This window comes from Meleagris gallopavo, chromosome 28 (genome assembly GCF_905368555.1).
Source record: "Meleagris gallopavo chromosome 28, MGAL_WU_HG_1.1, whole genome shotgun sequence".
Lineage (NCBI taxonomy): Eukaryota > Metazoa > Chordata > Aves > Galliformes > Phasianidae > Meleagris > Meleagris gallopavo.
The window spans coordinates 1,114,367-1,138,165 of record NC_139431.1 but is presented as its reverse complement, the minus strand read 5'-3'; the positions used below and the strand labels follow the sequence as shown (position 1 = coordinate 1,138,165).

At 62.1% G+C, this 23,799-nt stretch overlaps 4 protein-coding genes across 9 annotated transcripts; 2 read left to right on the top strand and 2 right to left on the bottom strand.

The window, feature by feature from the left end:
• Positions 1-18: 18 nt before the first annotated feature.
• INAVA (innate immunity activator) lies at positions 19-5,909 on the top strand. Of its 4 annotated transcripts, none has more exons than XM_085210558.1 (10): positions 19-427; positions 962-1,310; positions 1,776-1,839; positions 2,185-2,297; positions 2,381-2,500; positions 2,709-2,922; positions 3,558-3,611; positions 3,678-4,068; positions 4,441-5,017; positions 5,575-5,909. In XM_085210558.1, the coding sequence occupies exons 3-10, from the start codon at positions 1,785-1,787 to the stop codon at positions 5,665-5,667; spliced, it is 1,617 nt and encodes a 538-aa protein (XP_085066684.1). In that variant the 5' UTR covers positions 19-427; positions 962-1,310; positions 1,776-1,784; the 3' UTR covers positions 5,668-5,909. The 4 variants fall into 4 exon arrangements, with proteins under 4 accessions (XP_085066684.1, XP_085066683.1, XP_085066682.1 ...); XM_085210557.1 differs by having other exon boundaries at positions 1,728-1,839; XM_085210556.1 differs by lacking the exon at positions 1,776-1,839.
• A 547-nt stretch (positions 5,910-6,456) lies between these two features.
• SHISA4 (shisa family member 4) lies at positions 6,457-9,761 on the top strand. 2 transcript variants are annotated; one of them, XM_085210564.1, is made up of 5 exons: positions 6,457-6,705; positions 7,655-7,760; positions 8,716-8,849; positions 9,116-9,295; positions 9,375-9,761. In XM_085210564.1, exons 1-5 carry the CDS (start codon positions 6,639-6,641, stop codon positions 9,419-9,421), a joined length of 534 nt encoding a protein of 177 aa, XP_085066690.1. In that variant the 5' UTR covers positions 6,457-6,638; the 3' UTR covers positions 9,422-9,761. The 2 variants fall into 2 exon arrangements, with proteins under 2 accessions (XP_085066690.1, XP_085066689.1); XM_085210563.1 differs by having other exon boundaries at positions 6,465-6,705; positions 7,655-7,826.
• Positions 9,762-10,303: 542 nt separating this feature from the next.
• Positions 10,304-12,257, bottom strand: LOC146542612 (uncharacterized). The gene is made up of 2 exons (XM_085210562.1): positions 11,581-12,257; positions 10,304-10,960 (listed from the first exon to the last, which is right to left on the bottom strand). Exons 1-2 carry the CDS (start codon positions 12,026-12,028, stop codon positions 10,452-10,454), a joined length of 957 nt encoding a protein of 318 aa, XP_085066688.1. The 5' UTR covers positions 12,029-12,257; the 3' UTR covers positions 10,304-10,451.
• A 463-nt stretch (positions 12,258-12,720) lies between these two features.
• On the bottom strand, positions 12,721-23,614 carry LMOD1 (leiomodin 1). 2 transcript variants are annotated; one of them, XM_085210560.1, is made up of 3 exons: positions 23,122-23,614; positions 14,072-15,631; positions 12,721-13,583 (listed from the first exon to the last, which is right to left on the bottom strand). In XM_085210560.1, the coding sequence occupies exons 1-3, from the start codon at positions 23,428-23,430 to the stop codon at positions 13,557-13,559; spliced, it is 1,896 nt and encodes a 631-aa protein (XP_085066686.1). In that variant the 5' UTR covers positions 23,431-23,614; the 3' UTR covers positions 12,721-13,556. The 2 variants fall into 2 exon arrangements, with proteins under 2 accessions (XP_085066686.1, XP_010722318.2); XM_010724016.4 differs by having other exon boundaries at positions 23,170-23,609.
• Positions 23,615-23,799: the final 185 nt, after the last annotated feature.

Here is a 23,799-nt window from a genome sequence, read left to right as displayed (position 1 = left end):
GAGCGCCTATCGAACGTGTTTTCCCCACCCCGCTGCTGGTGCTCGCTGAGGGGTGGGGGCTTCGGGGTCGCCGTGGGCATAAGGAGCCCGGGGGTGCTGGAGGCACTCAAAGGGTGCCTTGGGAGAGACAGCATGTGGGGCCGTGTCTCAGGTTGTCCCTTCCATGGCGGTAACCCCATGTTATGCCATTCCAAGGAGAGCTCAAGACCTCCCGGTGACCCTGTCTGTCTGTAGCCCTGAAGCCAAGTGACCCCACGCCCTTTAGCCCCCTCCCCACTGACCCTGCTCTCACTCCAGACGGTGATGTGAGCAATTCCCCCACCCTGGACGCGGCCCCTTCATCCAGCCCAAGATAGTGCCAAACCCAGTGGGGGGCCTGGAGACACCAGGAGACACACGAGGAGCTGCTCTTCACCCACAGCAGGAGGTGGGGACAGGACCAGTACACAGAGATGAGGGGTTTCCTGGCCAGGTGGGGAGGTTGGTGTAACCCTGGCACTGTGCTGAGCAGTGAGAGTTGGATGGGCAGCAGCAGAGGTCATCCCTCCATCCCTCTGTCCATCCATCCCTCCATCCCTCTGTCCATCTATCCCTCCATCCCTCCATCCCTCTGTCCATCTATCCCTCCATCCCTCCATCCCTCTGTCCATCCATCCCTCCATCCCTCCATCCCTCCACCCATCCATAGTATAGCACAACATGGTGCTGCCTTCCTTCCTCCTCACCCTTTCTCTTTCCTTTTCCTCCTCCCTTCCCATCCCCATGTCTGTCCCTGGAGGAGGATGAGGGTCAGTGCTTCCTCCAACGAAATGGAAGTCTGGGAGGGAGCAGAACTGGGAGAAAGAATGGAGCACAGTGACAGGGACAGGAACACGGACAGGGACTGGCAGGACAGGCCCCCATGTGGGAAGGCACAGCAGTGGCTGTGCTTTAGGGATGAGACGGATTCCTACTCCTCCAGTACAGACATCCCCAGCCTGGGGCCACGGCCACGACAGGGACAATGCCAAGGGGCTGGGGCCACGCTATGCTGTGCCATACGTTTTTGTGCCACACCATGCCGTGTCAGGCTGTGCCATACCACACCACGCCATGCCATTTTGCACCGCGCCGTGCCAAACTGTGCCACGCTCTGCCACGCTCCTCCCCGCCACGCTGCGCCGAGTTGTGCCGCGCCATGCAGGCCCTGCGGGGGCTGTGTTGCTCACCTGCTCCTCCCCTGCTCTCAAGTCAAAACACGTCCCTGCATCCCGGGCGCAGCAGAGCGGCAGCGAGCACCGTGCTGACGGCCCCGCCGTGCTGGCACCCAGGTAAGGCAGCACTTGGCCCCACTGAACCCCATGCCCATGGGGGGTCCCAGCCCTCCTGCCGCCCCGTAACCGGTGCTGGCAGCCCCTTTTATGCCTCAGTTTCCCTATGTGCTCACCTTCCTGCTAGAGAAATTGAGGCATAGCGTGAGCGGGGGGTGAAGGCAATGCAACCCCATGGCTGATCCCATCCCACCCATTGGGCCCCAAGGGATGGGAACACCGGGCGGGGGGATACGGTCACATTTCCCACCCCCACCCCAGGAAAACGCCTGCGGCCCAGACAGGAAAGAAATAAAAACTGGGAGAGGCACCCAGCGAAACCGGCCCCGCACCCCCACCACCTTTGCCCCTGGGACGGGGCTCAGCCCAGCAGCCCGGGCTGCCAGGCACGTGTTTGCACACCTTTGTTTATCGTAGGACCTACGAGAAGGCAAAGCAAACACGGCCTCGCCTTGCTCCCTGCAGGTACCCAGCATGGAGGGCAGGGAGGAGGCGGGCGACTCCGGCAGTGGGATAATGCTGCATTTGGGTGAGCGCTGGGGGACAAAAAGGGGTTTTGCATCCCTGGGTGTGATGGGTGCCCTCTCCTGGGGTGCATTTAGGGGCACGGCGGGGGTGGCAAACTGGGGTGCTGCCGTTGGAGGGGGGAAAATTTGCTGTTGGGCAATGTGGGGGTTCCCCATTTGGAGAGCGGGGGGACCCTGTCTGAGTGTGACTCAGTGGTGTTTCACTGCGGGTTGGGCTGAGTCAGTGTGAAATGATCCCCCCCTGAACCTCCCCCAGTGCTGGGAAATCACTGGGGTGGGAGGCAGGGAGGGAGATCCGGCCACAGCTCAGCCCCTCCATCTGTCTGTCCGTCCATCTGTCCATCCAGGCCCTGGCAGCCCCACAGCCCCGCTGAAGGAGTTGGCACAGCGGGTGCGCAGGCAGCAGCAGGCGCTGGAGCTGTGTGTGCAGGAGCTGCGGCGGCTCTGCCTGCGTGAGGCGGTGAGTCTGGGGATGGGGGGACACTGCCAACCCCCCCCCCCCCATCTCCAGTCGCCGCTCAGTGTCCCCACATCCATCCCCAGGAGCTGACAGGGACGCTGCCCCAAGAGTTCCCCCTGAAGGCTGGTGAGAAGCCCCCCAAGGTGCGGCGCAGGATCGGGGCCGCCTTCAAGCTGGATGAGAGCCTGGTGCTGCGCGGGGCGGTGAGCGGGGGGAGGCAGAGGGCTGCACCCATGGGGCACCCACAAAGGGATGAGCAGTTATGGGGGATCCCTCACCATCCCCCCCCCCCACGGAGGTGCACTGCAAAGGGTGCAGGGGGATGCAGCAGTGCAAAGTGCACTGCGGTGCGCAGTGTCCTCGGGGTGGGGGGGATTTGGAGGTGCCAAGTGACCCCTTCCCCACCCCCAGGACCCACTGGGTGCCCTGGAGCGGGACCTGGCGCTGCAGATGCAGATTGCCAGAGCTGCACATCGCCTGTGCCGGGAGGAGAACATCAGCAAACAGCTGCGCCGCAGGAGGAAGACGGCAGCATTGAAGGAGGAGCAGAAACTGAAGGCGCTGGAGGACACCCTGCTGGCCGAGCGCCGGGCCCTGTCTGCTGGTGGCACCGGCGGGGCTCAGGGTGAGAACGGGGGGCTTCCTTCTGGGGGGGAAGGGACGTGCATAGCTGCGGGTCGCCAGTGCACGTGCACTGCTGTGCCACCCATGGTTGCGTGCCCCCCAAAATGCTCCTCTGCGTGGGTGCACCCTGATCTCCCACTCCAGGGAGTGCACCCCAAACACGGGTGCAGCCTGGTGAGAGCACCCCAAAACTTCACCCCTGGTGGATGCACCCCAGCGCGCTCTCTGCCCACGGGGAACATACCCCAGTGTGCCACCCCTGCGAACGAACCCCAAAACTCCATCACTGGTGGATGCACCATCCCCACGGCTGCGCCCCAGCCCTCCTCCTCCTGTGGCTGTACCCTCGTGGATACACCCCAACACTGCACTGCCCCAATTCGCGCACCCCAGTGCTCTCTCCCCGGCGTTCGCACCCCAGCGTGGGCTGCACCCCGCTCCCACGGCAGAGCCTGGGCAGGGCTGCGGGGCTGGGAGCTGCCCGGAGCGCTCTTCTGAGCCGGACCAGCCGGTCCCGCCGCCGTCCCTGAGCGTGTCGGGACAGGCGGACGGGGGAGGGGAGCGGGGACGCGTTGGGTGGCGGCCGTGGGAGCGCGGTGCCCCGTGGCACACCGCTGTGCACCGCTGTCCCCGCAGAGCTCAGCGCGTCGGATGAGAGCTCGCTGTCGGATGCTGCGTTGCTGGAGGAGGGTAAGGGCCGTGGGTACGGGGACGCATCCCGCCCCTCCCCACCACAACGCTCCGTCTGTCCTGCAGAGGAGGCACAGCCGACGGGAGCCGGCACCCCGCAGCGCCTTCCATCCCCGTGCCCGTGGCCCCGCTTGGCCCCTGAGGAGCAGAGTGAGGATCCGGGGTGCCCCTCTGCACCCCCCGGCCCCTGGAGGGAGACCAGCCTCGACGGACCCTACGGGAAGGCCAAGAACATCAGTGCTGAGCCTGGGGATGGGGAAACCCGCGCGTCCCGGTGCTGCCCCACGTCCCCACCTGCTGTCACCTCTGTCCCCATCAGCCCTGACTGCAGGGCTGGGGACGTGGCCCCGTATCGCTTCATCCCCGTCCGGAGCGTGGTGCTGTGCAGGCAGATGGGATCCAGTGCTCCCAGCACCCCAGAGCCAGCGATCCGACGTGGACAGTGCCAGTCCCTGAGGTACGGCTGTGCCGTGAGCGGGGACGGGCTGCTGGCACCCGTGGGGAGGTGGGAGATAACCCACGGGGAGGACGGGGATAATTCGTGGGGAGGATGGAGATGATAACTCATAGGATGGTTAGAGACAACTCGTGGAGAGGTTGGAGATGATAACCCACAGGATGATAGAGATAACCCAAGGGGAAGATAGAGATGACCCATGGGGTGAGGAAAGAGATAAGCCCATGGAAAGGAGGATGGAGCTCGCTCCATCTAGACGACTCTGTGAAGAGGAGGAAGCCCCATGGAGGAGATGGAGCTAACTCCATGAAGATAATGGAGATGACTCTGCTTCTGGGGGGAGAAAGATGAAACCAACCCCTTGTCCCGCAGGGTGGACTCACGCTGGGAGCCGGCTGAGATGCGGGGCCGCAGCACAGCTCCCCGCCGCCGCCCCACGTACTACACAGTGACAGTGCCCACCTCCTGCCCCCCGGCCCCCAGCCCCACACCACGCTCCGGCTCCGACGACAGCATCTCCGACGTCTCCAGCATCTCCCACGCCACCTCCCCGGGCAGCAGCAGCCCCGACGTCTCCTTCCCACGTCCCCCAGCCCCACCACCCTGCACTGAACCCCCTTTCTACCCCCGCGGAGCCCCCCGGCTCCTGCCACCCCCCGGTCCCCCGGTGTTCCTCTATGAGCAGGACCTGGCCCCGCTGCGCTACCAACGCCTGGTGCCCTCTCACAGCCGCATCGTGCGCACCCCCTCGCTTAAGGACTACGTGCCAGGGGGGTCCCGTGGGCTCTCCAAAGCTGCGGTGACAGAGGAGCTCAAATCGTGGCACCAACGCGCCCGGCTGCGCGGAGCCCGGCCTCATTCCCTCGACAGACAGGGGGCCTTCCGGGGACACCGCTGTGGGAACCCCCAGGATGGGTCCCCCCTCCGTGGGGCACCGCTGAGGGCTCAGGTAAGGCAGAGGATGGGGAGGGATGGGGGCGATGGGTGGGGATGGGATGGAGTGGGTGGGTGGGGGGTGATGGGATGGTTGTCACTTTGCGGGGACCCCCTGAGTGCTGCCCTGTGGGTGTGGGGATGACGTGAGCTGTTAGCCAGTGGTGGCTCTGGTGGGGTTCTGTGGGGGTCCCTTGAGCATGAGGTCCTGAGGTGCCCCTGGGACAGAACTGGGGACCTGTAATGGTCCCTGGGGCAGTGTTGGGCCTCATGAGGGTCCGTGGGATAGAGGTGGAAGGTCATCAGGGGTGGGAGCTGGTTTTAAGGGGGGTCCCTAGGGCAGGGTTAGGGTCCCACTGCCAGCACTGGCACCTTGTGGATGCTTTGGGGCCAGAACGTGGCCATTTGGGGGAGGATGGGGGTCCGCAGGGGGGCCCTATGGCCACCTTCAGGGCCTCGACAGCAGTGCCAATGTGGGGCAGGTTGGGACAGCCCCCACCACTTCCCAGTGGGGCCATGTCCCCTGGGCACGGGGCGGGATCCCGGCACCCACGGGTCCCTTCTCCCACTCAGGCAGCCCCGATCCGCATCCTGCGGCGCTCCCCGCCCAGTGTACCTGTGCAGGTCTACGTGCCTGAGAACGGCGAGATCATCACACAGGTGTGAAGCGGCCCCCAACCCCACGGGGCACGGCCTGGCTGGCCCAGGGCAACGGGGACAGTGGGGACACAGCCGTCATGCACCCCTGTGGGCTTGGGATGGGGGACGGGGGCACAGCTGTGGGGTGGGGTGGGCAGGGCTGGCTCCTTACGCTGTCCCATGTCACCAGTGACCCCTGAAGGGTCTGCAGTGCAGATGCGTCATATTCGGGTTATCTTTTTTCGCCTAATAAATGTGGTCATTTGGGATCTCTGTATGGTCACTTCTATCCTCGCCATCTCCTCGGGTTGTGTCCCTCTGTCCCCAGTGCCACCAACAGCACCGGGGTGAAGCCATGCGTGGCTGAGATGATGCTGGGGAGGGGACACGGGGCAGCGATGGGAGCAGGGGAGGGGGAGAGAGGGGGGTGTGGGATCCATCCCATACAGGGGTAGGGTGCGGGGTGTGGGGTGTGAGAGAGCGGGAGTGGGGATGGGATGGGGTGCAGGGATGGGGTACGAGGATGGGAAGGGATAGGGATAGGGATAAGGATACAGGCAGGGATAGGGATGGGGATGGGGTAGGGATAGGGATAAGAGTAGGGGTAGGGATAAGGATACAGATAGGGTTGGGGATAGGGGTAGGGATGGGGGTAGGGGTAGGGGTGGGGATGGGAAGCGGGGATGGGGTGCGGGGACGGGGATGGAATGGGGTGGGATGGGGGCAGGGATGCGGTGCAGGAGGGGGCGACCGCAGGGCAAGGGCAGAGCGGGGCTGCGGGAGAGCTGCGGGGAGCGGAGCCGTGCCGGGGCGCTCCGCCCGGTGGGGGCGGGCTGGGGCCGCTGCGTGCGGCGGGAGGCCGTGCCGAGGGGGGGGCACCGGGCGGCGGCCGAGCTCCACCGGCTGCGGCGTCACTGCGGGCCTGCACCGAACCGCCACCGAACCGCCACCGCCACCGGCACCGCGCGGGGTGCGCGACGGCCCCCCCCACCCCCCCGATGGGCCCCGCCGGCAGCCGCTGGCCGCTGGTCGGCACCGTGCTGATGGCCGTGGCCGCTTCGCTGGGTGAGTGAGCGCCGCGGAAAGGGGAGGTGGGGGGGGGGTGGGGGGGGCGCGAGGCGGCCCGGTGACACCGGCTGTGACCGTGGGACAACCGGCTCCGCTGCACCCTCGGCTGCCCCGCGGAGGGGCCGCGCACGAAGCTCGGTTTCCCCGCCCTGGAAAGCCCCGCGGGGGGCGGCGGTGCGGGGCTGTGCGCGGTGCGGAGCCGCCGTCCGCCGCCGCGACCCCGCGGTCCCCGGGCGCCGGAGCCGGGGCTATTCCGGGAGTGCGGGCGGCAGAGCCAGAAATAGAGCGGGGGAGGGTGGAGCCGGGCGGGGGAACGCGGGGATGGATGGGGAGGGGACGGGGATGTGGGGACGCGGGGATGGGACGTGGGGATGTCGTGGAGAGGGGTTTGGGGGAGCGGGATGGGATGAGGAGGTGTATGGGAGGGAAGGTGGGGGTGGGATGGAGCGCGGTGCGGGGACGTGGGGACAGATAGAGGGGTGTGGGGACGCGGAATGGGATAGAGGTGGGGATAGGGATGGGCAGATAGGGGTATGAGGGCCTGGGGATGGGATGGAGCCGGGTATGGGGGTGTGGGCAGGGGTGGAGCGGGATATAGGAGTGTGGGGCAGGATGAAGTGGGTAAGTGGGAATGGGACAGAATAGGGTAAGGGAACGGAGGGACTGCATGGGGTGAAGTGTGGGGACGGGAGGGTGGGATGCAGCGAGGTATGGGGATATGAGGATGGAACGGAGAGGGATACGGAGACATGGGGACAGCGTGGAGTGGGATGTGGGGACGTGAAAGGGGGGCACAGTGACATGGAGACAGCGTGGAGTCCGGTGCAGGGATGTGGGGACGGGACGGAGCGAGGCACGGGGTGCAGTGACACACACAGGGTCCCCACCCGGGGCTGCGGACGTGGGCTGCTGCTGGTGGCACCGAGGTGACAAGGGTGGTCCTCAGTGGCGGGGGGCGAGGACTGCCTGTGGTACGTGGACAAGAACGGCTCGTGGCATCCCGGCTTCGACTGCGAGGCTCTGTCGTTCTGCTGCGGCTCCTGTCACCAGCGGTACTGCTGCTATGACCCCCTGCGCCTCCTGACCGAGCGCCAGCAGCGCCACTGCCTCGCCTTCAGGTGCTGGGGCTGCACGCTGCCGGTGCTGGGAGTCACTGCTGGGTGCTGGGCATCAGTCGGTGCTGGGTGCTGGGCGTCACTGCTGGGTGCTGGGAGTCACTGCTGGGTGCTGGGCATCACTGCTGGGTGCTGGCAGTCACTGCTGGGTGCTGGGCATCAGTCGGTGCTGGGTGCTGGGAGTCACTGCTGGGTGCTGGGAGTCACTGCTGGGTGCTGGGCATCACTGTTGGGTGCTGGGTGTCACTGTTGGGTGCTGGGCATCAGTCATTGCTGGGTGCTGGGCATCACTGCTGGGTGCTGGGAGTCACTGCTGGGTGCTGGGCATCACTGCTGGGTGCTGGGAGTCACTGCTGGGTGCTGGGCATCAGTTGGTGCTGGGTGCTGGGAGTCACTGCTGGGTGCTGGGAGTCACTGCTGGGTGATGGGCATCACTGCTAGGTGCTGGGAGTCACTGCTGGGTGCTGGGCATCAGTCACTGCTGGGTGATGGGCATCACTGCTAGGTGCTGGGCATCACTGCTGGGTGCTGGGAGTCACTGCTGGGTGATGGGCATCACTGCTAGGTGCTGGGAGTCACTGCTGGGTGCTGGGAGTCACTGCTGGGTGCTGGGAGTCACTGCTGGGTGATGGGCATCACTGCTGGGTGCTGGGAGTCACTACTGGGTGCTGGGAGTCACTGCTGGGTGATGGGCATCACTGCTAGGTGCTGGGAGTCACTGCTGGGTGCTGGGCATCACCGATGGGCACTGGGATCTGGGTGCTGGGCATCAATCACTGCTGGGCACTGGGATCCGGGTGCTGTGAACGGGCGCTGGGTGCTGGCTCTGGGTGCTGAGCAGCACTGCTGGGTGCCTGCTTTTGGGCTCTGGGATCAGAGCGCTGTCCCTCAGCCCTAAGACCATCGCGGGCATCGCCTCGGCCGTGGTGCTGTTCATCGCCATCGTCACCACCATCGTCTGCTGCTTCATGTGCTCCTGCTGTTATCTGTACCAGCGGCGGCAGCACCTCCGCACCCCCCTGCAAGGTGGGAGCTGGGGAGGGGGGTGAGAGATTTGGGCGTAGGGTGGGGATTGGGGGTGCAAGGGGAGATTTGGGATACAGAAGGAAGGATTTGGGGTGCAAAGGGTGGGGGGTGGAGTACAGAAGGAGGGCTTCGGGGTGCTGGGTGGGGGATTTAGGGTGCAAGGGAGGACTTGGGATGCATGATGGGGGATTTGGGATGCAGGGTGGGGGACTCGGGGTTGGCACAGGGCAGCAGTGGGTGGCAGCACCCAGCCCTCTCTCCTGCAGGCCCTGAGATCCCGCTGGCCAGCTATCCTGCACCCCCACCCGCTCCCTTCCCTGTGGACCCCAAAGCCGGCCCCGTGCCCCCCCAGCCCGGCTTCACCCCCATGGCCATGTACCCACCCACCGGCCCCGCCGCCCAGTACCCGCTGTACCCCTCAGGACCCCCAGTCTACAACCCCACAGGTGAGCACTGGGTCCCCCCTAAAAGCACCACAGCCTTCTGGGGGGGGCCCACACCGACTCCCCCCTTCTCTCTCCGCAGCACCACCACCCTACGTCCCCGCACAACCCAGCTATCCCGGTGCCTGAGCCCCCCTGGCGACCCCTCTCTCAATGGGGACACCCGTAGGGGACACAGCGGGGGGGGGGGGGTGGGGGGGACCCGCTGTCCCCACCCCGGGGCCGCGATTCTGCCCTGCGATACTCATGGAAATCTCTGCCCCCCGCCCCCCCCGGCCATTGTGGGGACAAGCAGCACAGAGTGCCTTTTGTCCCCACTCCACACACTGGGCCCATTGTGGGTGCTCACGAGGGGGGGGGGGGGCCATGCATGAAGGTGGGGGCAGTGATGCCGGGGGTCTCCCTGCCCTCCGGCACCGGGGGGGCACCGTGGTCCAAATGGGCAGCATTAAACTGCGCGTCCCCCCGGCGTGGTGTTGTGTCAGTGGCTCCACACCCCTCCGGGGGAGAGGAGGGGGGGGGGGAATAGATTGAATAGATTTCAGTGGGGTCGCGTTCCTCCTCCTCCTCCTCCTCCTCCTCCTGAACATTCCTACATCCCCAAACCAATCATTTGCTTTTAGCAACACCCCCCCCCCCCACCAAACCGACACAGAACCGGGGTGCAAACCCCGACCGCGGCGGCGTTTTGGGGTCAAAAGCACCAAAAGCACCAAAAGCCCCAAACGCGCAGCCCTGAGCGCAGCTCGGCGATTTCCCCACCGCTCTGCGCCGCGGGGGCCGCGTCTCCCCCCCATCCGCTGTGGGCTGTGATTCACCGCCTATTTTCGGAGTGATTCACACCACGCGGCGGCATGGATGGGGGGGAGGAAGGAGGGGGGGAACTAAATTTGGGACGGCCACATCCCAGCAAAACCTGAGTGGGACCCACAGCGCCGATGCTCTGCACGGAGCCGTGGGGTTTTTGCCGCCTGCCCCACCTGTGGGCTCTCAGCACCGCACCCCAACCTCTTTCCTGTTAAAAAAAAGCCCCTCAGCCACCCGCGGCTCCTGAGGAGGGGGAAACCGAGGGGGCAGCGCTGAGTTTTATTGAAGTGGGAGTTCAAATAATAAAAAGGGGTGGGGAGGCGCGGGCGGGGGGGGGGGGAGGTTGGGGGGCTCAGGGCTGGGGGGCCGCGTGCCCCCCGAGGTAGCGCTCGCGGATCTGGGCCAGGCTGGCACTGAGGCCGCCCAGCGCCTGAGCGATGCTGCGCAGCACCGCTGCCATCTCCCGGCGGCTCTCGGCGCACTCCCTGCGGAAGGCTCGCATCTCCTGCACCAGGCGCTCGTTGCAGCGGATGAGGCGCAGCTCGGCCGGGCTGAGCCGGGCGCTGCTTTCGGGGGTCCCGTCCGTCCCGCCGGGGGTTCCCCCCCCCGTTTCGCTGCAGTCACTGAGCTGTTCGGTGTCCGGCTCGAAGATGACGCTGCTGGGAAAGTCGCAGCCCGGAGGTTCTGGTTGTATCCCCAGGTCGGGCTGGGGGGGCTGCGGGGGGCTCCAGCCCTCGCCGGGTGTCTGGGTGCTGCTGTGGGGCTGCCGCCGCGCCGGGACGGTGCCGCCGTCCGTGGGGTCGTGGAAGGGCTCCGTCTTCACCTCCATCGGTTCCTCCTTCACCGCCTCCTCTTTCACACCTGTGCAGGACGCAGTGCTGTCACATCGCTGTCGTCCCCCACCCCCTGGTGGCCTTCGGGAGCCCCCGGCGCTGGGATTTGGGGCGCTGCGCCGTGGGGACACCCAACCCCACAGCACTCATGTCCCGTGTCCCCGTACATCACTGTGTGCCCAATGCCCACCCACCCCCGTCCACGTCCCTCATCCCTTTATCCGCATCCCACATCCCCATCCCGCGTCCCTTGTCCATTCTCAGCCCCTTCTCATGCCCCCATCCCCGTCCTGCTCCCCCGTGTCCCTGCTGGACTCCACCACATCCCTGCCCTGCACCACATCCTGCCCGATCCCTGGCCCCATCCCTGTGTCCCACGTCCCTCTCTGGTCTCCACGGCCCTATCCCTGTCCAGGTTCAGTCCCATATCCCATCTCCCTCTCACGGCCCTTCTGTGCCCATCCCACTCCCCCATATCCCCACCTCGGTTCTGGTCTCTTCTCCACGTATCTGCTCCCCATATCTACGTCCCAACCAGACCCACCCCACATCCCCGTCCCACCCCCTCCTCCCTCGTCCCACTCCTTTCCCCCGCTCTCTGCCCACCCCATTCCACCCCATCCCACCCCGCTCCGTTCCCGCACACACCGCACGATGCCGCCCTTTCCCCTCCGAGCAGCGGCGCCGCTTCTCCGCCGCGCGGTCCCCATAGGGGCGCGGGTCCGGGGCCGAGCTCGGCGCTGGCGGTGCCGGTTCCGACGGCCCCGTGGTGCCGGGCCGCGTTGGTTCGCGGTGCCGGTCCCTGCCGCTCCTGCCGGTGCCGGGTGATCTTATCGTTGGCGCGGCGGCGCAGCCCCCTCCAGCGGTTCTTCACCTCGCCGATGTCGCGTTGGTTGCGGCCGGCGGCGTTGATCTTATTGGTGATGCGCCACCAGATCTTCTGCTTCTCGTAGGCGTTCACGGTGCTGGCGGCGGCGCCGAAGAGCAGCGGTTCGTAGCGGAGCACTTCGCTCATCAGGATCTCGATCTCCTGCAGCGTGAAGTTGGGCTTCCGCTTCAGCAGCCCCCGCCGCGCCGCGCCGCCCGCCGCCGCCATGCTGCCCGCCGCCGCCGCCTCATGCCGCCGCCCCGCCGCCCATCGCCCCCCTCCTCCCCCCCCCCCGCCCCGGCACCGCCGCCCCTTTGTCTGCGCCGCCGCCGCCGCACCGAGCGGCCGCCGCCGCGGGAGCGGAGCGGGGGGGGCAGCGCGGCGGGGCGGGGCGGGCGGCACCGCGAGCTCTGCCGGCCGTGCGACCCGCTGTATGGCGCCCCCTGCTGGGGGCCGCCGGTACAGCGCACCGCGGCCCGGCCCGGTACTGCCCCGCGCGGTGTGGCGCCTCCTGGCGACCGGGTATTTTCGGAGCGGCATCGCCGTGCCCGCGTTTGGGACCCCGGTGCCCGGGTCGGGGTGCGCAGATTGGGATGGCTCCTTTGTGTTTGGCTGTGTGGGGTGCCCAGCTGGCCCCGCGGTGCCCTTTGGGGTGCCCCAAAGTGCCCGCTCTGGGGTGACCGCATGGCTCCAAGGTGCCTGGTTGTGATGTCCCTATTTTGCAACATTTAAAGACGTGGCTTGTCGGCATGGTGGGGATGGGCTGACGGTTGGACTCGGTGATCTTAGAGGCCTTTTCAACGTGAACAATCTGCACGCGTTCCCAGTGCCCCCTCCCACGCCACACCTGGCGCTGGCCCAGCTTCCATGGTGTGCTGGCCAGGGGCTGTGTGTCCCCCCGCTGTGTCCCTGAGGAGCACTGAAGCGTTGGGTGAAGCTTTATTGCCGATGCGGTGGCCGCGGGTGTACAGACCACGAGCGAGGCTTGCACCAGGGCAGGCACTGCAGCCCCAAACGTATGCCCATGGTTGGTGGAGTGACACTGTGGGTGACACTACAGGTGACAGTGTTATCCCTTGCTGCTATCCCCCCACCCCAAGATCCATGGATCTCTCAGTCCCTGCGTGGAGACAAATGTCTGCTAAGAGAGGTCAGGTCTCATGCCCTGCAGGGGTGGGACAGCCCTGGGGACACCCCCAGCTGTGACCCCCCTCCTGCTCCAGCTCTCCACCACTTCCCCAAATCCCAACCCTATACCACCCAATGTTCACCCCATCACCCTCCTGGCCACGTGGGGACCCCATGGGGACACACGCCATGACCACGTCCCCATGACCCACCTGTCCCCATCTGCTCACCTCAGGCTGGATGGGGCTGGGAGATGCATCCCCTCAGTGCACCCCTGGCCCCATGGCACCCCCAGCCCCATTGTCACCTCCCTTCTGCCCCTTTCCCCGCACTGGGGTGGGATGTGGCAGCAGACACTCCGCCAATCCCTCCCCATCCATTCTTGGTGTCCCCAAGCAGTGCGGGGCACGGTGCTGGCAACAGAAAGAGCTTGAGGGATCACAACTGTACAAACAATAAATACGAGGTCTTTCTCACGCGCCGTGGCCAACAACCACGCCAGCCCTCCTCGGGCCCGGCCCTTCCTCCATCAGTCCCAGAGAGATCGCTGCTCCTCGGCGTCGGTCACTGCAGGGTCCCCAAGGGCTCATCACGGCGAGAGTCACGAGGAAGGCGAGCGTCTCGCTTCCTACTGCAGCAGCTTTGGTAGTTCCACCTGCCGGAGGAAATGTCCTGTTACCCATCATGGATCGGTGGTGGAGGCTGATGGGGTCTGGTGACCCTGTGCTGCTGGGGGTGCTCAGAGCTCTGGGGTCACTGTCCCTTCCTGGCCAGGCTCTGGTTGTCCCCATGCCTCAGGGCAGTGTGGTCAGGGACACAAAGTGCCTTGGGAAAGGGAGGCTTTGCACTATGATGGATCTCCTGATCCCTTACGCCTAAAAGGGATGGATCCCCTGACTTCATGCTGGAGATGGATCTCCTGACCCCACGTGCCCTCCTGGGGACTGTGCCAAGGGATGGATCTGCCCGCCCTGCGTGCTCAGCAAAGGGATTTGGGTCTGTCCCTGACGCGTGCTCTGCACTGGGACCGTGGACCCCACGCTCTGAACCCAGCACTGTCTGCCACACCACCCGAATGACCTCAGCCAGCACATCAACCCCACGTGCTGCTCGCAGTTGGCCCCGCCACAGCCCCACACTCACCTTCTTGAGCTGTTTGAGGTTGCTGGAGCGGATGGCCGCCAGCAGTTGATCTCGTGAGCTCTTCTCCTGCATGGGCACCCGGTCCCCCATCTTCCTCTGCGTGGCCGGCGAGAGCGAATTCCTCAGATTCTCGTTGATCAGCGGCGGGGCGAGGGGAGGAGGAGGTGGGGGCGGCACGGCGGGCGCTCCCCCCTTCTTGGGAGAGATTTTGGGGGACGCTTTTGGGGACGGCTGCGGGGATCCCTTGGGGGACCCCTTCGGGGCTCCGACCTTGGGCACCTCCAGCAGATCCTTCTTCTCGCCGCGCTCCTGCGCCAGCTTCTGCTCCTGGAGGCGCTTCTGCCTCTGCCTGTCCATGTTGCGGCTCAGCAGGTTGGTGACCGTCATGCGGGGCCCGGCCAGCTCGAAGTGGTAGCCCAGCTTGAGCAGCGTGGTGTTCTCCTTCAGCAGCTTGGCGATCTCCATCTCCGTTTTGCCCCCGCAGATGTGCCGCTGGTTGTGGAAGCGCAGCTCCGTCAGCGTGTCGTTCTGCAGCAGCGCCCGGAAAATGGCCAGGATGCCCTTCCCCGTGATGTGGTTGGAGTCCAGGTTGATGCTGGTCAGCACCTTGTTGGACTTCAGCATGATGGCGATGGCGAAAGCCACGTGGTCGTCGGCGCGGGTGTTGGCCAAGGCAAACAGCTTGACCACGGTGTTGAACTCCAGCGCCTCGGTGAAGCGCACCAAGGTCTCGTTGTTGATGCAGTCCGAGTTGTTCACGTTCACCTCGGTGACCTCGGCGTCGTTGTTCTTCACCTTCTCGATGAGCTCGTCGAAGATGCTGGAGGCCTCGTCCTCCTTGGGCTGCTCCTGGGCGCTGCTGGGGGTGGCCGTGGAGCTGCTCTGTGCTGCTGCCTTGGGCTCCTCCTTCCCCTCCTCTGCCTCGGGCTGCGGTTTCCCCTTCTCATCTGCCTCGGATTTTTTCGAAGCTGAGCTCTTTTCCTCTTTTTTATCTTTGTCTTTCTTCTCTTCGCCTTTCTTGTTCTTTTCTGTCTCTTTCTTTGATTCTGAGCTCTTCTCTTCCTCCTTCTTGTCCTTCTCTGTGCCCTTCTTCAATGCCGACTTCTTTTCTTCTTCCTTTTTGTCCTTCTCTGTCTCTTTCTTTGCCGCTGAGCCCTTCTCTTCCACCTTTTTATCCTTCCCTGCATCCTTCTTCAGCGCCGAGCCCTTTTCCTCCTCCTTTTTATCTTTCCCCGCATCCTTCTTTAATGCTGAGCCCCTTTCTTCCTTTTTGTCCTTCTCCGCATCCTTCTTTGCTATTGAACCCTTCCCTTCCTCCTTCTTGTCTTTGCCCATCAGCTTGTTTTCCATGGCCTTCACCTTGTCATTGATGGCTTTCCTGTCCTTGGTTTTGCTCTCAGCCTCCCCTTTAGCTTTCGGCTCCGTCTTTTGGGCACTTTCTTCCTTCTTAGAGTCTTTCCCCACTCCTGCATCGCGTTTCCTGGCCAGGTCTTTGGCAGGAGCTTCTTTTCCCTTTTCTTCTCTATTCTTGACATCCTTCTTCTCGTCCAGCCTGCTTTCCTAACAACAGAGGATCGTGGAGGTGTTAGCAGGTCAGGCTCCCTGAGCTCCAGCCTCACCACCCACCTCTCAATCACATCCCAGACATTATGGCCAGCATTGCTCCGGCACAGCCCTGCCTCGGGAAGCCTCCCCACCCCCAGCTGGGTGCTCTCACACTGCACTGCAGTTCCTGACTGTGTTTTGCAGAGCAAAACCAAACCCGGCTCCAGGGGAGGGCTTGGTGCGAGTGCCCCTATGCAGGCAGAGGCTGCGGGACCCCCGATTCACTTCCCCACGTACCTGGAGCGATGCACAGGACTCACTTCTAGCAACAGCAGTGCAGCTGCGAGACCCCTCCACTCCCACTATGGGTCGGTGCTGTGAAGGGATGCACCTGGCTCAGGAGAAAGCTCAGTGCTGGGACCGAGCTGCAGTGCAGGGCACAACCTGCAGCAAAGCCTGCAGCTGAGTTTGGCAATTTGGGCTTCCTTCTCCTCGCTCCACGCCTGGGGAGCACGCGAGGGTCAGCGCCGTGCCTTGAACCCCCAAATAGCAGCCAGGACCCAACGGCAGCCCCATCCCAGCCCTCTGGGACTGCTGTTTGATGGGAAGAACTGGCCGGGCCACCAGCGGGCCAGCAGCAGGGACAGAGTGTACCTGGCGTGAGCACAGATGCCATCTGGGATGAAGCTGTTTGTTTAGCTAAGAGATTTCTTGGCTCCCCAGCACGGAACCTGGGCAGGCGGCACAGAGGCACAGAGCCACGTCCACAGCCCCAGCAGTGGGGACGGATGGGGAACTGGGGGTGCTGCTGCCTCACGCACTGAGCCCAGAGGTGCCTTTCAAAGGCATTTGGGGATGTCCTACGTTGGAAATTTGGGGATGTCTGAGAACGAAAGTTCCTTGCACAGCTTCCCAAGCTCTCCAGCTCCTTCTCTTCCACTCCTCAAGCTGCAGCCGGCAGCCCCAGCCCCACACCAAGTGCTCCAAAAAGCCTTCTCCTTTCCAGCCCATGGTGTGCAGCTCAGTGATGGGCTGGGGGCTCCCCGACTCCCCAGGACAAAGCAGAGTGAAAGTTTGGCCAAGAATGAGCAGATCTTGAAGAAAGGAAGGACAACTCTGGGGAGTAGGAGCTGCAAAACCTTCCATACTTAGAGGAGGGAATGGATTTCTCCAAATAAGACGAAACCAGAGTGAAGTAATCAGCCCTGCAAGGCAAAGCCGTGGTTCTTATCTTGTTATCACATCGTTAGTGCTGTTATCATTAAATCAACTGTGCCCTGATCTGCTGCCACGTGTCCAGTGCAGAAGGAAAGGGGAAGGGGAGGGGGAAGGTGAAATGGAAAGGGAAGGGAAGGGGGGTAGGGAAGGGGAAAGGAGGGATGCACGCGTTCCCTGCTCCTCCCTTTGCCTCCTGCAGGGTGGCCTGGGCCATCCCCACAGCCCCTCCACGGCCACCTTCAGCCCATGTTTACCTTGGGCACCCAGGGACAGGTGCTCAGCACCCCTCTGTGCCATTCCCTCCGCTGCGAGCATGATTATTAGGGGAATATTTTTACACTGCGTGTCAGACCTTTAAAAATAAGCCTAATGAAAACAGCCTGGTACCGGGCTGATTAATCACCAGTGTTTTGATGAACTGAAATGCCTTCCCGTTTCCTCTAAATAGACTAAAATGAGCATTGCCATTGCTTGTTAGCATTTGCAACCCTCAGACCCACTCAGATGCTTCCTTAAAAGGCAAAGCAGGCCAGGAACTTCTTGCCTGGAATCTGAGTGCTTGCAGCCCAGTGAGAGCAGATGGGACCGGGCTGTGCTCTGAGCCCTGTGCTGAGCTGCCGTGGGGCTGTGGGTGAGCAAAGGGCTGCACCCTGCACCTGGAGCCCCACTGCATGGGTTGGGGTGGAGAACAGCGTGGATCTGGGACTGGGAGGTGGCAGGGATGGGGACTGCACTGCTGTGCACAGAATTGGGTGCGTGCTGAGAGGGGGGCTCCTGGGGTGGGCTGGGGGTCAACGGGGGCTCTCCAAATCCATGCCCAAGTGGAGGGAAGGAGCAACTGGCACGGTGCTGCTGTTGCATCAGTCCCTGGCAGAGGGGAGCAGTAGAAATGCATTAGCAGAATAAATGTTTGGCTTTGGAGGGGGCCAGCTCACAGCAACGAGCAGCTATTTGCGGAGGCATGTCCTGGGAAGAGGCACTCATGGGCAGCATCACAGTGCTGGGCTGCCTGCCTCGCTGCAGCGGCCACGTGCTCAGGTCACCAGCGAACACGGTGTGAGCCATGGGGAGCTGTGCCTTGGGGAGCTGTGCCTTGGGGAGCTGTGCCTTGGGGAGATGTGCCTTGGGGAGATGTGCCATGGGGAGATGTGCCTTGGGGAGATGTGCCATGGGGAGATGTGCCTTGGGGAGATGTGCCATGGGGAGATGTGCCTTGGGGAGATGTGCCTTGGGGAGATGTGCCATGGGGAGATGTGCCTTGGGGAGATGTGCCATGGGGAGATGTGCCATGGGGAGCTGTGCCATGGGGAAGCTCTGCCTTGGGGAGATGTGCCATGGGGAGATGTGCCATGGGGAAGCTCTGCCTTGGGGAGCTGTGCCTTGGGGAGCTGTGCCATGGGGAGATGTGCCTTGGGGAGCTGTGCCATGGGGAAGCTCTGCCTTGGGGAGCTGTGCCTTGGGGAGCTGTACCCCATCAACAACATGAGAACAGACCGTCAGCACTGCTAGGAAATGGGGGTGGGCTCCAAAGGGGCTCCAGGTGCTGTTTGCTATGGGGGACAATGAGGATGTGGGCTCTGAGCAAAGGGGCACGGTTCTGTGAGCAGCTGTGGGATGTCTGTTCTTGAGGAACACTGGGGGAGCACACGGCTCTCCTGCACAGCAGTGCAACAAGGGACAGCAGGAGCAGCTGGACTCTCTTAACCCAGGAACGAGTTCAGCCATGCGGGTGAACTTCTGCACATGAAGTGGACCCAGAGCCCAGGGTCTCCTCGTGATTCTCTCCCTCCCCAGCAACAACGCTGGCTGAGACATTTCTGCATGCTGGCTTTGGCCAGGACGTTTTTTGTCCACACAGAGCTGTGCTCCACACTCCAGATCCCTTCAGAGCTGCAGCATAAATCCTGCACCAAGAGGTCAGCCCCGTCCCCCAGTCCCTGCTGTGACAACAACCCCCCTGCAGCCAACGGGACAGTTTTGCAGCCCATGGGAACTGTGCAGATCCCGAGTGGCAGAGGGGATTTGGGGGCAGGGAGCAGCACACATCCTGCCTGCATGCAGCCAGAGGCTGCAGGGCTTATCCACACTGCCATCCTGCAGCTCAGCCATGGGAGGAGAGCTGAGGGAGCTGGGCATAAGGCACGTGGAGCTCCCAGGACACAGGGATGTCCCCTGCTGTCCAAACACAGCTCGTTTTGCCCTCGATGCTCCTGGGTATTCGGGTGCCATTACGCTTCAGGCATGCAGGAGGGTTGCTCTGCCCAAGCTGATCCACATGAAGTGAGCCACGCTGCTCCCTTCCTCCACTCCCTGGTCAATGCTGAGTTACCAAAGACATTCCTGGACAAATGCAGCAAACCTGCCTGAGTCCGGAGAGCCACCAAACCTGAGCTGTGGGCTGGGGTCATCCCCTGTGATTTCTGTCCCCAGCACCGCCCTGCCTGCAGCTGTCCCTGCTCAGACCGTCCCCAGGCACTTTGGGGTTTTTTGGCACGAAGAAAGAGTGGGAGGACCTGAGCACTGCCAAGGGATGCACATACACCCAGCGTGACGCCCAGCGGGGCGCACTGAGCGATGTGAACAGCTTCCTCCCCATCCCACCTCAGCCATCGCTGTTGTTTTTGTGAGATGTCCCGTTGTCCCCTTCCCTTCTGGCCCATCCTTCCTGACCCCTGGCAACATCCTCACCCTTCCCAGGCCAGTGCTCCTTCCGAGATGCAGTGCTGTCTCCTGGGGACCGGCCGGGTCCTGGCCCCGACTTTTGCCTTACTTTGCCTTCATTGGTGAATTACAGCAGATAACAAAAGTCTCAACAGCATTTCCCTGAACAGCACAGCCCCATCTCGTCCACAGTGACACGCAGCCATTTCCCAAAGAGCCCTTAGAGCTGCTGGCTACTTTGCAACTGGGAAGTTTCATTCTCTGACAAAAGCTGGTTTTACTGGTCTGGGTTTTCCTCTTCCACGCGTTGCTTCCCTGCACAAACCAAAGGGGATGTTCCCAAGCTGAGGCCACTCTTCTGCTCATCCCCTCTCCAGCTGGGGCTGCAAGGGGCAAGGTGTGCATCCCCAAGCCCTCCTTTGGACGTTTCATTTGCACCAGGCTGGAGGAGGATTGAGGAGAGCAGGAAGGGACGGAGCAGAGCAGAGCATCGCGTCGTGCTGCCGCCTGTGGATGCCTCCTCCCTGCCAGGACCTGCACATGGAAATCGCTGCTGGCTGCTGGTGGCACCCAGCTGCTGTTCCCACCATGGCAAAACCTGGGGCGGGCAGCACGGCCGATTTGTACCAGCTCTGAGCCACAGAGAGCATTGCAGCACACAAACGATGGTGTCACACTGCTAACGAGAGCGAGACGTCGCCGACTGGAGCTCTTTTCCTGCTCCCTGCATCTCTTTATCAGCAAAACATAAACAGATAATAAAGCTCCCTGCCTGTGGCAGCTCGGCCCATATAAGCCCAACGCTCCAAACATCTCCACGGGTTTGTCTGCATCCCTGTTGTGCTTTATGTAAATACAGAGCCCTCCTGCTCCTGGCGGTGCTGCAGGCTGAGCAGAAGCACAGCACTTTTCCCACTCGTGCCCTTAGATGGGCCGGGTGCCTCGCAGGCACACAGTGCTCCTGGCACCATCGTGAGCCTTGGGAAGAGAACCGTCCTGGAAACGATGCTCCTCAACTGGCTGAGTGAGAGACAGAGCCTGGGGGCAGCAGCGATCCTTGGGAGGGGGATGGGTTGATAAACAGAGCTTAAATCCAGCTGTGTTAGTCACAGAGCAGTAAGATGCTTCAGGAATGATACAACCACTGCTTTTCCCTCGGTTACGATTCCCCTCGAGTCTGTCCTGGCTATATAAATCCACAGCTTGTTTTGTTCCCAGATGATTCCACGAAAAAAAAAAAAAAAACAACAACCAGATTTGGCCATGAATATGAAACCAAAATGCCAGCTTGGTCCTCTGCAGTTTCACAGAAGCGTTCCCCAGCAGGGACCTCACCTGGCTGGGACCACAAGTAGGGCTCTATTTGTTCTCTGTGGTTAAACACCACCAGCGTGCCTCAGCCTACATGTGCACACCCCAGAAACCAGGCAGGATGGGCAGAGGGGTTTTTGGAAGACCATCCATGGAGCTTGGAAGAGGCACGCTGCAAGGATTCCAGGTGACAGCAGCTCAGTTAATCACACTGCTCAATGCCTCTGCTTCAAAACAACACCATATTCCCAGCCTGGGCTTCTCTCGCTGTGCCTTTGCTTGCTGCAGCAATTAGAGACCTCGTTTACCCATTGGTGAGCATTACCAATCTGCCCTTCCCAGAGGCACAGGCAAGGGTGCATCCGAGGAGCAGCACAGCACCAAGCACTCGCTGGCAATAGGAAATGAAGATTAATTAATTAATGCATCACCCAGCTATGCATTTGGCTGTGCAGCGCAGAGAAGTCAGGGCAAAGCTCACATCTATTTTGGGCTGTTTATAAACCGCCTCCTAGTTACCCAAGTTTGCCCTTTTCATCGCAGAGAAAGACGATGTGTTGTTGTGGAGTCAATAATTCTGGATCTGCCTCCCTCCTCCCTTCTTTTAGGAGGGAATTGGGCTGCCTGGAGTGGGTCTGAAATTGGGAAAAGCCCACAGGCAGAGCTGGGAGACCAGCAGGATCCAAACCTTTCCCCTTAAAACTACCCTGCTTCCCACTTTGGCAAAGTTCTGCACGTCCTACAGCACAACGAGGGGAGGAAGGGATGGGCATCAGACCCTCGGTGGTCTGCAGCTCTCAGCCAAGGGAAGGCTTTGCAGGCAGAGCTCTGGCAGCCAGGGGCAGTGAGCCAAGGAGGGGAATTGCTCCCCAGCCCACGCTGAGCACCACATATAGAAGTGATGGCTCCTCATGGCCAGGGGAGAGCTGGGAGAGCTGCTTAACCCCTTGTGCAGGGCTCCAAAAGAAACCTGCCCTTCTCTTCTCTCCCTCTTTGCATCCCGGTCAGGACAGGGGCTCCAGGGCTGAACAGAACGGCACAACATCCTGAGCTGGAGGGGAACGCAGGGATTATGGGATGCATCCCCAGGCTGCACACACTGCAGCATGCCACTGCTTCCCTGCCATCTCCTTGTACCCCAACACAAGTTGTGGCTCAAGGATGAAAGGTCCCCTTGGTTTACGAGGCAACATGTGAGCTCCTTGCAGGGGACTTACCACTGGTAGATTTAGACTGACATTAGGATCATACACGTCATCATATGGCATAATGTTTCATTTCCCAGCCTGCTTCATAGGACCAAGCACGTTAACTTTGCTTCCCAGCGCAGTCCACACACCAAGAGCGCTGCCCTAACGAAGGGAAGATCCTTCTCAGCATGAAATAAACCATCCCAACCCGTCCCAGGAAACACGTTCCACAGTTTTAAGATGTGAAGGGCTCCGTACAAACGAAGGAGTATTTATTACACCTTTATGATACTGAGAAATGGCTGAGAGTGAAACCAATCTTCTGCTACTTTCTGTACAGATTTCTGCTCTCAGCCACAAAAGGCTCATCTCGGTTATCACGTCGCCTATTAAAATGATTTGACGAAAGCATTTCCTGGATGTGCTCTTTCAACAGAAAGTTACACGAGAAATAGAGCACCATTCCCAAAAAGGTGGAGCTGAGCTTCTCCCTTCGCCTTTCTGCCCAAGCACCGTTGGAAGCAGAGCAGCTCGGAGCTGTGCACAGCTCTGCCATGCACAGGTCCTGCCTCTGCTCTGCAGGTCATTGCCTCGGTTCCCTTGTCCAGCATTCTGGCTCAGGCTGCTGTGGAAAGCGAGGGAAACCAAATGCTTCCCAGCCTCCCCCGCACCGAGCACATACCAAATATTCTTAGTGCTGAGGTTAATAAATGTTGCAGGGAAGTGGGACTGGGCAAGGCATGGCATGGGATGAAGGCTGGCGCGACATTTCCTCGCCCCAGTGAAGATCTTACAGGATTTACCCGATGCAGAGAAGGAGATAAATGTACCCAAACCAAAACAAAAGAATGAGTTTTAGCTGGACGAGAAACAGGAAGGAAACGGCTTAGGGCAAAACCTGTTTTTGGGGCGATTCCCACCAAGCAGCAAACTTCTCTCTTTCGTTATTCCACAAGGAACAGAGATTGCTGAAGCCCCCAGCCCTGCGCAGAGGCAAGGAGAAGCCCCCTGACAGCAGCTTTGGCTTTCGGATAGCTCACAGAAGCCCCTCTTGCCTTCCAGCTCCCTGCCCCAACCCCCAGGCTGCCCACCGCTCCTCAACAAGTCCCTTCAAACAGCTCTTACACACAGCCGTGCCCACGGAGCATCACCGTGCGTGGAGATGGGACTTACATCCACCGCCTGCTCCCTTTGGAGACGTTTCCTGGGCTCCTTCTCGTGGTGGTTGAGCACAGCGTCGCAGTTCTGCGTGCTGGACGGAGGGTTTTCTGCTTGGTTCTTCTGACTCTGCTCCATAGAGATGCTTCCATCAGAATCCACCACATCCAACTCCTTCTCCAGCTCCTCCATCTCCTCCGGACTCAGAGTGGACAGCAGGCTGTCGATGTCCGGATCTTCGCTCACCTGTCGCCGATATTTGGCGACTTTGGACATCTTGGCCCGTTGGCGAGACACGGTTGCGGTTGTTGTGGTACCCAAAGCAGGAGAAAAAAAACAGAGCCGAGGCTCTCAAACTGCTTCCCACAGCGGCAGCAGGTGCTGAAGTGTTAAATCTCAGCTCGGCAGCCCGGGGTACGGTGCTGATGGAGAGGGGACATCCCTCGGCCCAAGGGTTGGCCAATGGAACCCAGCGGAGGCGGGGAATGGTGCTGTCGGGGGAGCCTGAAACCCGAGGACATTCCAGGGAACCATGCAGAGCTGCATGACCAAATTTAGTCCGGAGCATTTAGCCTTTTAAAGGCAATGGGCCAACGGAGTGAGAAAAACAGGCAAAAATGCACACAAGCTGGCAGGCTGGGGAGC